The sequence below is a fragment of the Crocuta crocuta genome, unplaced genomic scaffold, assembly GCF_008692635.1.
Source record: "Crocuta crocuta isolate KB4526 unplaced genomic scaffold, BGI_CrCroc_1.0 scaffold83, whole genome shotgun sequence".
Lineage (NCBI taxonomy): Eukaryota > Metazoa > Chordata > Mammalia > Carnivora > Hyaenidae > Crocuta > Crocuta crocuta.
This window is the reverse complement of record NW_027529638.1, coordinates 250,397-264,801: the sequence shown is the minus strand read 5'-3', so window position 1 is coordinate 264,801 and position 14,405 is coordinate 250,397. Positions and strand designations below refer to the sequence as shown.

General features: G+C 33.0%; 1 protein-coding gene across 1 annotated transcript in view; it reads right to left on the bottom strand.

Annotated features, from left to right (window-relative positions):
- Positions 1-14,405, bottom strand: part of LOC144230100 (serine-rich coiled-coil domain-containing protein 1-like) — a 242,893-nt gene that overhangs the window by 90,500 nt on the left and 137,988 nt on the right. The window contains exon 3 of the mRNA XM_077762301.1: positions 12,353-12,436. Within this exon, the coding sequence (XP_077618427.1) occupies positions 12,353-12,436 (84 nt within the window). The remainder of the gene's footprint in view (positions 1-12,352; positions 12,437-14,405) is intronic.

Genomic DNA, 14,405 nt, shown 5'->3' with positions numbered 1-14,405 from the left:
GTCAGGAACATTACAATGGAGTACTTTTTGCTTTTCCATAGCAAATGTATTCAAATTTAATTCACATACGAATAGATTTTTTAAAAATAGTATCTTGTAGTTCTGTAAACTTGATCAACTTATTTACCATCTTTAAGCCTCAACTTCAATTTTATATAAAGATATGGCTGAGTGTCATGTGAGATACAGAAGCAAATTTTCTAGAAAAATATTTACATATAACATGGATACTTATTTGCCTTATATTACTCAATCTTTAGTATTTTCACAAATATAGGTCTATAGGTTTGTCATTTAAAATTTTTACTCTTCCATTTACACTTTTTTATAGCAGGTTCTTTTCCCTTTAACACTAACTTTCTATCCATAGCTATTTTCTCATACTATGTGTTCACATTACAGACAAATTCTTCTAAAAAATCAGTTTAAAAGAACCATCTAAGTTTACCCTCTCATCAAAAAGTTTTCTTGTGAAAACTACAGACTACATAAGGATGACCTAAAATTTTCAAATATTTTTATTGTTTTGCTAAATGCTGTTTTTTGTTTTTCTTTGCTTTTTAAAATTTTACTTATTTGTTTTAATTTTTTAAATTTCTTTGCTTTTTTTAGAATATTTTCTATTATAATTTTGGCCTCACCCTTTCCTTATACTTCTATAATTTATTTTACTTCCTAGTCTTCAGATATCTCAATAGTTCTATTTTCCTTTGCCATTTTATCTTCATTGTTTACTGTGACACCCATCTTGTATTTCTATTCTTTGTGCCATGTTTCCACTACTGGTTTGTTTGGTCTCTAGAACTCCCTCCATTAAATTATACAACAAAACCAACAGTACTCCTTTCCCCTTTTATTTAAATCTTTCATCTCCCAAATTATATAATTTAATATTGTGACATTATCTTGTTTTATTCTCTAAAGGTTTCCTTAACAAATATTGGAGCAGGAACTATGATACAAATTTTATTCATTTTTTTTATACATTTACCAAATGCCCACTTGGCTGGATGCAGAGCCCGGAAGGATGACAAGGCCCCATCTCTAAGGCGCTCATCAACGAGAGAGGAAAAGCATCAAGTCAAGGTAAAACCACATTTGAATATAATAGGGAAACCCACAGGAAGGGTACTTAAGCCCAAGAATCTAGTTGGAATGATGCCTGGTTAAATTTTGAATTCATGGGATTCAAGGCAAGCTGCCCCAGAATGTGCCTCTGGCATACGGACTGTATGAAGTGAAGACAATCAAGTCCTTACACTCATGAAGAGCTTTTTAACTATTCTTTAACTGTCTAAAAGAATTTAGATATAAAGTCTCTACCAGGAAGAGAGTTATTAGCAAAGATAATTATAGTTTATCTATCTATATATGTAATGGAAGACATTTCCACATGACATGGCAAGCATTAATTCTTATCTTCCTGTGAATGGTCTTCCCACTCTTTGAAATTCTATCCCTTTTCTTTTCCTTAACATCATGGCATATATGCCTCTACTGCCTGTCTTTGACCCTCTAGTGTCTACGTGAGGCTCCTGAATACAGGAAATTAAATTTGCTTCTTACTAATCTGTTTTATGCCAATTTAATTATTAGTCCAGCCAAAGAGCCTAGAAGGGAAGAAGAAAAATTTTTTTTTCTTCTACAGACTCTTCTTTGTATTCCTTACACAACTTAAAATAGTCCTCGTTATAGATCAAGTAGTTGGGAAATGAGATGATACTAAATTATTAAAAATATTTCTTGCACAGTCATCATTCATGTTGTGTTGATCAACTAAGTAAAATAATTGTCACATGATATCAGAGAGTCACTGATGTTTATTTGGATTAGGGGGTTTCCTCACTTTTGACAATTCCTTCAGTCTATATTTGATGGGCTTTGGTAGATTTATTGGCAATATAAAATAAATATATGTGAATATTTGTTTTCTTAGCTTTTATGTAAAATGCTTAGATTTTTCTCTCTAAATCTCTGCATTGCTCTGATAATGCTAAGTCATGATTTTACAAGTGCTTTTTAAAAATGAGCTTCTATAGTGTCCTCACTCAGCCCTGAGAAGTGTCCATGAAAAGGGACATGGTAAAGAAATGACATTAAATGTGCTTGTAATGTCCCAAGCCCTTTCTGAGGAAAGCCACTGTACTCATCTCTAAGGCTGTGACAAGTTGCTGCAGGTGATAGCTCTAATAAGTGTTCCTATTTTGTATCATACAACTTGCTGCCCTGTCCGCCAGAGCCTTAATGGTACTGCAAGCTAATCAATCAACAAACAAGACCTATTGTTTTTATTATGATATTGACATGCAGCAAAAGGAGAATTATGACATCTTATTGTACAGAATTAACTTCAATGTATTGTAATTTATACATTTTTATGTATTAGGGAAAACTATGTTCATGGTGTCAGACTGATTTTGCTGAAAATCCTATCATTTATTATTCAGACTTGAACAAATCAGTTAATCCCTCTGAATATCTGCTTTATTATATATGAACCAGAAGTAATAATACATACTTCTTGACTTCATTATAAAAAACAAAGTCAGTAATAAACCAAAAGCATTCACTGGAGCACCTGCCAAAGAGTAAGAGCTCAGTAAATAATGGCCATTATGAAAGTGAAATGTTTATGCCAGTCTCCCTGATTTGAATGTTGGCTCTTTAAGAGAGACTATTGCACTCCATCTTCTTAACCCTTGCTGCGATATCCCAAGTTCAGCCTGGCTTTCAAATGCTTAACGATAATCTTGTAAAGTAGAACATTATGTTATAATGCTTTATATTTATGCACTTATCTATACACACACACATAAACATAGGCACACACTCGTACCAATACATATCTTCTTCTGCATATTAACCCCCCTAATAATTCAAGAACATGATTTGTAGTCTCTCCCACAATTCTAAATCTTTGGCTATCTTTATGTCTTGTTGACTACTTAAATAGTTTTATTTGGTATGTTACTCTATGCACTGATTGGTATAATAAGAGAAAACAGAGTGCAGAGAAAACCAAGGGCATCTAGGCGGCTCAGTAGGTTGAGCTTCTGACATTAGCTCAGGTCATGATCTCAGTTAGTGGGTTCAAGCCCTACACTGGGCTCCACACTGTCAGTGCCTAGCCCGCTTGGGATTCTCACCGTCCCCTCTCTCTGACCCTAACCTACTTGCACTTCTCTCTCGCAAAATAAATAAATAAACTTAAAAAAAAAAAAAAGAGTGCAGAGAAAACCACTGAATTATATGACAGCATAACTTATAAATGAAAAATACACAAAATATCCAACTTTATATATTAATTTAATCTGTTACCTGTCTAAATTGGCCATAGTATGGCTTAATGCTGCTTTTAAAACATACGTATGCCTTAAAGGTAAAACAACTTCATGCCAGCACTTAAATTATAGTGCAATTATTTCCCTATAGCCATGCCATACTGCAATATGACAACACTTCATGATAAAGACTTAAACAAATATGTACTATTGCCAAGGCAAGTGTAGTAGAATATTAAAGATTGTATCTTTTTGTCAGCTCTTCATCAGGTTACTAGAGTGTGTCAGGAACTAGAGGCTAATACCCATTATGTATCACAGGATATTGCCTCATTCACACTGTACAACTGTTTCACAGACCTGAGGAGGAATGTAATTACTGCTGTGATAAGCCTTTTCTGGAATATGTGCAATTAATTCACCTGGAAAAAAAAAGGAAAGTAGCCTGACACTTTAATAATGTTTAAGTATACCTAATCTATTTCTTTTCTGTTCCTAATGTTTCCTAAATATGAGAAAGAAAGAGGATTTGAAAGTACTTACAGCTGTCTGTTCTTATGTAAATCATCCATGGGCCTGTAATATTCTATCTTAAAATGACTGGTATGAAATAATACCCTAAGCTATAATAGAATGTAGAGCAAGTGGGGAATTACTTTTAAGATGAATTCAGGATATGATTTTCATGCAAAAAAGAATGTTTCTCTTATCAAGTAGGAATTATTCTGTTATTAAAGCTTCAAGGACATACAATTTTATTCAATTTGAATTCTGAATATGTTTTAAACCAAATCAAAATCATTCTCTTCAGATTCTTGATAAAGTGCTATTTAGCCGTATGTATTTCTTAGAGTCTTATTTTTAGCTCCTCCTTTATTATGCACAGTAACCCGATTATACATAATGCTTTACTTTCAGTTCTTCAATTGCCTTCAATTTTTCAAAATTCATCAGTTCTACAAGTACCTTTTATGCAGCTCCATACTTTGCTATTCAAATATTAACAAATGAGCTGAGAGCTTGGTTTACATCTAAACAAAGTAAATGGGATTTTAAGAGGCTGGAGAAAAATGATTGTTTATATGTTTACTTACATTCAAGTAAGAATTTTCAATATTTGCTTCCAGTGAGAAGAAAAGATTTAATAACACATGATTTTATACATATATATATATACATATATATATATATATATCTCCACTTCTCTCATGTGATCTGTTTTTCAAGTTAGCCTTTACATTGAAGGAGGAAGAAGTTTTCAAAACTGAGTTATGTATCTACCATATTGGATATATAGTGCAGAGATAATTTTTAAAACACTATTTCTAGAAGAAAAACCTACTTAAAACAATCAAGACATAAAATGAGATTTAGTGATGGCCAGAAAAGAAACACAGCTAGTTAAAAGATGGTCATACAAAGCTTTGTAAATTGATCATGCCATTAAGTCATAAGTTTTTATAAACATAATATTAAGATTTATTAGGTAAGATTTTGCAAGAGGTATAATTTAGGTAACTTTTCCTTAAGGTTTATTTATTTTTGAGAGAGAATGGGCAGAGAGGGAGGGTAACAGGATCTGAAGCAGGCTCTCCCTGCTGACAGCAGCAAGCCCCAGTGTGGGGCTCAAATTCACAAACTGTGAGATCATAACCTAAACCAAAGTTGGATGCTCAACCAACTGAGCCACCCAGGTACCCAAATTTAGGCAACTATTAATAATGCTCTGGTGCAACTTTTTTTTTTAGTGCATTAGTTTTAAAATATTAAAAGGAAACATATAAAAAAATGAAGCATACAATTTAAAATAAAGAAGTTAGAACTGGCTACTAAAATCAGTAAAATATTTAAGATATGAACTAAAATTTAAGTAGTCCCCCCAAAATATATATCTTATAGTTCTTTCTCTATTTGTTTACATCTTAAATAAAAGTCTGCAAATAGTTACATCAAATGACAGAACTGAAACAACTCAAGATTCATTCATTCATCTTTACCGTAACTATTCTTTCATTTCTTATTTTGAGTTTATTGTTGAATACATTAATATGTAGTACTACAGGGGTTAAAAATGCAAATTGAGTTTAAAGATTCTGAACTGTTAATCTCTGTGCAAACTTCTCCTTAACTGGAACTTCTCCCAATTAACCTTTATTTTAAAAATACAATGTTTATTAAGAGATGAGTAATAACTTGCTGACAGAATTTCTAAAAAATGTTTATAAAATGTAAACAACCTAACCTGAAGTTACTAAATTAGGATTCAGATCCATAAGAAAACAAATGAAAAAAACCCATATCTTTCAGGGAGGGGACTTACAAGTGACATTTTTAGAATCATTGGCCTATGGTAAATGCAAAATGTTTTTTAGTCAGTTTTATTATTATTTTAAGTGCTTCCCAGTCAAAGCAGCTCCCTACTCATTAGATTAGAAACATATGGTGACTAAAATAACAGCTTTCACTATATTCTGACAAGTCTAAATGGTATGTGGTAAACATGAAGGCAACCAAAGGAAGTATTTTTGTTTTGCCTTATTTTTCTTTGTTTTAATGAGAGATGTATTAGAGTATACTTATTTTCAGACAGTTCAAAAACTTTCTGGCTGAAATCTTATTTATGGGTCACACGTTTAAACTGGGCTTTTAAGGAGAAATATGTATTTAAAGAAATCTACTGTAAAAAGCGAAATCTGATGCTTTTTACTCAGATCAGCTGCAAAATAAACAAAAATTTCCAAAAGGAATAAAATGGTAGAAATGATAAAAGTTTAGAATAATAAATTACTGACATTCACCTTTTTTAATGTGGTTACCCATACAAATTCATTACTGACAAAGTAACAGGCATTTAAATTACTTGTAAAACATAAGAGTAAATGCATAGCATGCTATACTGATCCTAATTAGGGCAATTAACTTTTACTCTTTACACTCTTAGGTCCAACAAAAGTTATTTTTACTTTTAAGTTATCTTCAACTTCTTTAAAAATATTTTTAATCAATCCATTAATAAATATCAAATCCAATTTCTTCAATTTTTGAAATCATATAGGGTAAACTTTTCACCTATACTGTGAAACCATTTATAAAATTTCTGAAGCCATTTATAAGATTAATAATCATTTAGAAGAAAATATCTGTTCTCCCTCCACTTCGCAAAACACAAGGCTACACTTCACCATGAATGTGTATGATAAATCTCTCAGATTTATTTTAGAAACAAGAAGGTAATATTTACAATGTCCCTCAGTTTTATACTAGCAATAAAATTACACTGCAATCTTCAACGTGACCTTCACTTAATAGCTGGGAAAAAGAACCAAACTGTCTCATAAGTGAGAAAAATATTTTTCTGTTTTATGTCATCAGTAGTCAAAGTTAAATCTAAAGTTAAAAATAATTTATTTGAAATAAATTTTATTATATTGATTCTGATTAGGTATTCTTACTTTTAGCCATTAGGTCTAAACTTATACCAATGCATTAAATACCATGAAGTAAATCCATGAATTCTCTAAATCTTTGTGCTGGTAGAAGAGGTCTATTTCTAATATTCAAAAAGTTAAACATATTCGACATAAGTACAACTCATATTTAAATATATATCCAAATATCATTTAATTATTTAAAAATGACTTCTTGTTTCTGCCTCTGAAAGGTGGATCTTTTCCACACCTTCGAGTAATATCCTTATTAACAAGATGTTAAATAATTCTCATGAAGTACATGACACCGTTGTTCATCTTATTTCCTACTCTGAACCAGTAATTCCTAGTAGTCTTTAGTAATAATCTTGTCCATGCTTTTTATTTTTATTCTCAGATGTGACTTTTTGTTAACTAGAATCTTAGAGAATTTTGAAATGCAAAAACAGTAACATCATAACCAATGTGATTAAGTGCCTGTAGTGAAAGGGTAGAATTCCATAAACCTCTGATACCCTTACTTCCCTTTCAGACTAAATGATTGTGTTCCCAAAATCATGTTGAAATCCTACCCCTGTGATGTGATGGTATTTGGGGGTGGAGATTTGGGGAGGTGATTAGGATTAGATAAGGTCATGAAGGTAGGGCCTTATGGATTGGTGCCCTTATGATGGAATAACACACCATGGGGATTAGGGCTTCAATTTATTAGCTTCAGGGAGGACACAGTTCAACCCATTGCAGCATCTTTCATCTTTCAAGTGAATAGATATTCAAAGATTTAGAGACCTCTATCATCAGTACCCCATTTGAAGGAAATGTTTGGGAAAATACTTTTTTTTTCTTTTAACATTTATTTATTTTTGAAAGACAGAGACAGAGCACAAGCAGGGGAGGGGCAGAAAGAGAGGGAGATACAGAATCTGAAGCAGTCTCCAGGCTCTGAGTTGTCAGTGCAGAGCCTGACGCGGGGCTTGACTCATGAACCATGAGATTATGACTTGAGCTGAAGTCGGATGCTTAACTGACTCATTCACCCAGGGACCCCAGAAAAAGATTCTAACCAAACCATAAATGAATCAGAAGAGACCATAAGATAGAAAGATAAAAAAACAGAGAAAACAGTAATGAGTAATAAATCTTATACTATGGGGGTGCCTGGGTGGCTTAGTTGGTTAAGCGTCCGACTTTCGCTTAGGTCATGATCTCACGGTTCGTGGGTTCGAGCCCCGCGTTGGGCTCTGTGCTGACTGCCAGCTCAGAGCCTAGAGCCTGTTTCAGTCTGTGACTCTCTCTCTCTCTGACCCTCCCTGCTCACGCTGTCTCTCTCTCTGTCTCCTAGAAATAAATAAAACATTTAAAAAAATAAAAATAAAAACAAAAGCCTTTAAAAAATGTAAAAAAAATAAATAAAATAAATAAATCTTATACTATGGACAATTTAAATCTTAAAAGTGAATACTATAATTATGGATTTACAAATGCAGGTCACAAATAATAATTCTTAAAATAAATATGTTTCAGTGGAAAACCAAAAAAAAGAACTGAAGTCACTGAAAGTCCTCAAAACTTAGCATATTTCATGGATGTTTCTAGGGAAGGAATAAATAAAAACGTTAAGATCTCATTTGATGGGAGAATAGTCTCAAATTTGAAAAAAGAATTTCAAATGTTTGGCTTATTCCAATTTTTGTGTGTGTTAAAATATTTTATAATATCAATACAAGCTATTTTGATAAATTATTATCAACATGAAAGTACTATTTACATAGCTTATGTCACATAGGAACAGCTAGCCAGTACCATTCATATTACCTCATAGCAATACAGAGGAGATCTTGTTCTATTATAAAGCACTTAGAAGTAAGTGTCCCATGTAGGAACTAATTCTTTCCTGATTACCCATACCACAATTTCTGCCCAAAGAGTTTGTCTTCTCCAATTAGAGGCCCCAACAGTTATACAATCACAGGACACTCAAGTATTCTAATGTTCAATATCCCCTTGGACATCATAAAATATATGTAAACAATTAGCTATTAAAAAAACAGTAAATCTCACTGAGGTAAATGATACACACAAATTTCAGGGATAATAATTTAAGACATCTTGAAATTGTTCCCAAAAGTACAAACCCCTCGTTTTTGTTTTTCTTCTTCCCTTTTAATTTTTTTTAATGTTTTATTTATTTCTGAGAGAGAGAGAGAGAGAGCGAGCGAGCAGGGGAGGGTCAGAGAGAGCGGGAGACACAGAATCAGAAGCAGACTACAGGCTCTGAGCTAGCTGTCAGCACAGAGCCTGATGTGGGGCTCATACCCACTAATCGTGAGATCATGACCTGAGCTAAAGTTAACTGAATGAGCCACCCAGGTTCACCTGTTTTTCTTCTTCTTAAAGAGAATGAGGAAGGAATAAATTCAGAGTATGATTACAAAATACATTCATATTAGAAATGCAGTAAATAATGTAGACAATTTGCCCCCAAATCAAAATATAATCTGAAATCAAAAGTATTTGGTTTCTTAGCATATTTATGCTTTGTAAAATCTACTAACCCAGCCCAAAAAGTCAAGTTAAACCAAGATAATTCTGAAATCACAGAGTAAAAATGATGTTTAAAGTCTGCATTTAGTCCTTGAAAAAAGTCTGTAATTATGAAACATAACCATAAACAGTAACATTTTGTGCTATGAACTCAATTGTGTCTCTCCTAAATTTGTATGTTAAAGCCCTAATCCCAGTGTGATGGTATTTTGAGACAGAGGTCTTGGGAGATGCTTGGGTTTCAACGAGGTCATGAGAGTATAGCTCTCCTGATGGGTTGGTGCCCATATAAGACAAGTTAGAACTCTCTATCTTGCCCCCCTCCCATCCATGCATATGCACTCGGCAAAGGCCATGTGAACATACAGTAGCCATCTGCAGCACGGAAGAGAGCTCTCACCAGAACCCAACCATGCTAGCACCTTGATCTTGGAGTTTTAGCCTCCAGGACTATGAGAAAATAAATTTTTTAAACCACCCAGTCTATGGTGTTTTGTATAGAAGATCTAGCTGCCTAAAATGCCATGCAAAGAACTTTTTATGTACTGCTCAAAGGAGAACCCCATCCATTCTACAGAACTTTCTTTTCTTCATTCACTGGGCATCAACAGATAGACACTCATCCTATAACATAAAATTTTATTGGGGATTATAATAACCCTAAAGCAATGGCTCTCAATTGGGGAAGATTTGCCTCCATAGACATTTGGCAATTCTTTCTGTCTCTCCCTCTCTCTCTGCCCTTCCCCTCATCTCTCTCCTTCTCTAGCTCCCTTAAAAGATATAAACTTTAAAAAATTAAGACAAATATTTGAGAGAGAGAGCAGGCACAGGAGTGTGGGAGAGGGGCAGAGGGAAAGAGAGAGAGAGAGAAAGTGAGAGAGAGAGAGGGAGAGAGAGAGAAGAAAGAGAGACAGAATCACAAGCACGCTCCACTCTCAGTGCAGAACCTTGACACAAGGCATGATCTCATGACCCAGGGATCATGACCAGAGCCAAAATCAAGAGTCAAAAGCTCAATCAACCAAGCCATTCCTCTAAAATGTTTTCAAATTTTCAAATTTATGTAGGTAAAGTATAAAAGTAAAGCTTAACGTCCACCTTGTCAAAATGTCACAAGCTATATGTTGTCAGGATCACATGTGTGCAAGGAATTAAGTTTTAATGAATCCAAGTATATTGTATTGCTTTTAGGTGGTTGTATCCCTTCTCTATGATCCAAATCCAGTTTTAATGATGCCTTTTTATTTTTAGCAACATCTCCTCTTCTTTAAATTCTTAAATCACTTATATACGTTCCTCTTCAGCTATAGTCCTCTTTAATAAAACAAACTTTGTTTTCAAAAATTTACATTTTCCTACTTAAATATCCAAGATAATCATGCAAACTACATACCACAAAGATGCAAACCCTTGTATGTCATTTTACTAAATCTGCCAAAAGAAGATTCTCATTTTAGGATGAAGGGGCATTAAATTACTTTAAATATAACTATGTAATATTAGCTTTAGAAGTAATTGTTTTTTTTCTCATTTCATTCAACAAATGAAGGTCTGAGGTCTTGTATATGTTGTGGTTTAAATCTAATCACAACTGATGTTGAAGGGAAAAAATGAATACTTCTTTCCGAGCTAATCCTCCAAAAATAAGCATTCTCTGATTCACTGATAAAGTGAACGGTAGATTTTCTATTGTGCTAAAACTGATGATTCTTTGTATCCATTAATATCTATATGGTTTTCATCCAAATGAAATATTTTTTTGTCTACCATATAAACAAAGCTTGATCACATAACAAGTATATCTGGAGGTATATTAAATACAGAAATGTTTTCCTAATGTAATAAATTTATAATAAATCGATTACTTATTTACAAAAGGTTATTCACAGTAACGTAGACATGTTACTGTTCCTTTTTTCTGTAGTACAATTTTAAATACTGGTTTATAGGTTTTCTAAAGCAACAATAATCTGCCCATGAAGCCAATAACCAGCACCAACTCAATCATAACCCTGTCCAAATAAAGGTCAGGTTTCAGTTAAAATGTTATCTGTTGTCAAGAACCAATAAAATATGCTCTAAATTTGTCTACTATCTCACTATTATGTTGAGAACTCTCAGAAGCTTGATGGTCTATAAAATCTGTTTTGCCACTTTATTGTATCAAATAATTAGGTAATATATCATTGTTAATGCAGTCAACTCTGACATCATCATAAAGAATATAATTGGCTAGGATTTGTTTTTTCATCTTGATAATGAGTCAGGCTCTTTTATTGTTTAATATTCATTTTTTCTACTGGTACTGTTAAGAACTTTTGATGAATTAAAATTNCCGTGAGATCATGACCTGAGCTGAAGCCGGACGCTCAACCAACGGAGCCACCCAGGTGCCCCCAGATCATTTTTTATTAAATTCATAGTAAATTTTATTACAAAATATTGTTAATATACATATATAAGTTGAAAACACATACTTAGAAAAGTAATGTACACTGATATTCTGTTACCTACCAAATATATTTTCAGATTATGAAAGTTTAACTTAGTAAATTTTGTATAATGTTGCATTTAAAAAACTCTGAAATCATCAACAATAAACATATATTATTTTGTGTAATTTTATATAATATAGATGTTTTGTTAATAAGCAATCTCATTAGGTTAATACATTTTGGTACCTTTATGAAAATAAAAAGTACAATCTGTTTTTGTTTAAGATTTTTGAGTACTTTGCTTCATATTACTTGATTGTATCTCTAGGTAGAGCAGTATGAAGTGAAATCACACACTTTACAAAATATTATATGGTCTCAGTCTTTATGATTTTTGATAGACAAAACTAAAATGTCTAATCTTGGTTTAGTGATCTGTGTCTGGAATTACACAAAGTTCAATATAGATTACAGACCATTCTATTTCTCAGATTTTCAAATCCCCATTTCTGTAGGACTATAAAATTGATAATTTATCAGACTGAAGCACTAACAGTTTATACATAATATTATTGTTACCAAAAAAAGTTGTTGGAGGGTTTATAGCAAATAACTTTGCAAGGAAAATATATTTGTGGGTCAAATATTTTTCATCACTTACCAGCTCTTCTTGAAGTTGGCAAATGAGTTCATCCCGCTCTTTCAGCTGCAGCTTCAGCATTGAGCATTCATCTTTCATTATATCCTATAAAAACATCAAAGAGACAGCATAATAGGCTTAGCCATTTCACTTTGCTCTTGATAAGGAAAGTCAGCTTCACACAGTGGGAGATAATTGCATATGACTAATGAAACTGAAATTTTCTCTCCAGTCTGGTATTTTTCATAATATATTCTAAGTTGCAAAATAAGCTAATGTATCTGAAGATATTATTCTATATAATATACACAGATATGTTTTTTTTAAATCAGCCTTTTTCTTTAATATCCATTTGTCCACTTTGTTGCCTAGAACAGAAACCAGTGAGTCATCCTAAATTCTTTCCTCCCATTCTTGTGCATACATAATGAAGAGAAAAATGACTATGCTCTGAAAGAGATACTTTTACCTACCATTTGTTCCACTGCTATAATTAAATATTAATTCCCAAACCAGTTCCCAAGTTACATTCTTTATCTTTGATGATGTCTCTATAATATTTGTCCCTTTCACTAGAGCTCTTTCTTTGGGCATTTTCTTCTCACTCTAAATGTATGTTCAGCCACAGCCTCAATGTACACAGTACATCCACATCTGTGGCCTATATTACTCTATGCTGGTAACTCTCAAATACAAATACTTAATATAGACCCATGTGTCTTCCAAGCTACAACTCATAAATACAACTACTTACTGAGCATATCCTCAGCATTTGTCCCATAGACATTCCAGGGCAACATTCATCTCATATTTTCCTCTACCTGAAAACCTGACAACTACTTCTCACATCTTCCTATTGCCTATAATAAGCAGGAAGCCATCCAATACTCTTAGTTTTTACTTATTCTGGCCAAATCTGATACCAAATTCTTTAATTTCTATTTCCTTGATATTTCTTAGACACACTCTTCTCTATCCTCATTGACTTACTGAAGGTGCCCATTGCGTCTTTCTGACTTAATGCAGTGAATTTCTAAACTGATTTTTCTCTCTATCACCTTCCCTATCTGCTAGAGATATTTCCCAAAATGGGAATAATTACATCCCTGCTTATTTAATAGCTAATAGCCTCTTTCAGGAAAATAAGTAAATCAAACACTCTTTAGCATAGCATATAGTGCCTTTTGTTATCTACTATTTGTTTTTTCTGGAGCTTCAAAGTTTTTCATTTCCAACTTTCTTACAATCCTTGATCATTCCTAAAATGCTGAAATACAAAATGTTGTATGCATCCTGCTTTACCCATAGTCTGGACTATAGAGTCTTCTACCCATTCTGCCTCTCTTTTCCCCACAATTTCATGTGCTTTTAGAGACATTTCAAACATCACTCCTTATTCCACTAGAATAAGCCTTGTTGGCTGAGTAAGACACCCCTTGAGAATAAGGGCATGTTCTATGGAATCTAAAACATATGTCATTTCATGCAATATTAATACTTCAAATATTGTTTCTTGTTCCTGAGCCTCATTGGAATTTTTTTCCTCCTCCATGTCAGCAGATAGGCTATTTCATTAGCACCAAACACTGTAACTGATGTGCAATAGCTCAAATACACATTTCCTTTCCATAAAATTACCAAATAAGAAATGTTTACATTAGGGGAATTCCCATTACTTCAGTGTCTGTTAACTTTATCTGAACTGACAAGGAGGAAGACAGCTAATGGCTTAGGAAAAAAAAAAACAGAAACTTGTTCATTTTGGTTTTCATGATGTTAATAATTTGCGCTTCCTCTAAACTAAGCAATACCAAATATATGACTGACTAATATTTCCTTTTATATGCTTGCAACCAGCTTGCCTGGGAGATGCTCATTATCTCTACCTTTCCTTTTGTATGATGCCTATTTCTACCTTAAATTACAGGTTTTCATGGATAGAGTTTACACTAATTTTTTAAATATGTATTTTCATAGATTTTAAATATTAAGGGAAACATGGATTAGCTTGCCTCACAATGCAAAGATAAAAACATAGCAAACTTAAGAGGCAGATCAGAGAATAATCATGCTT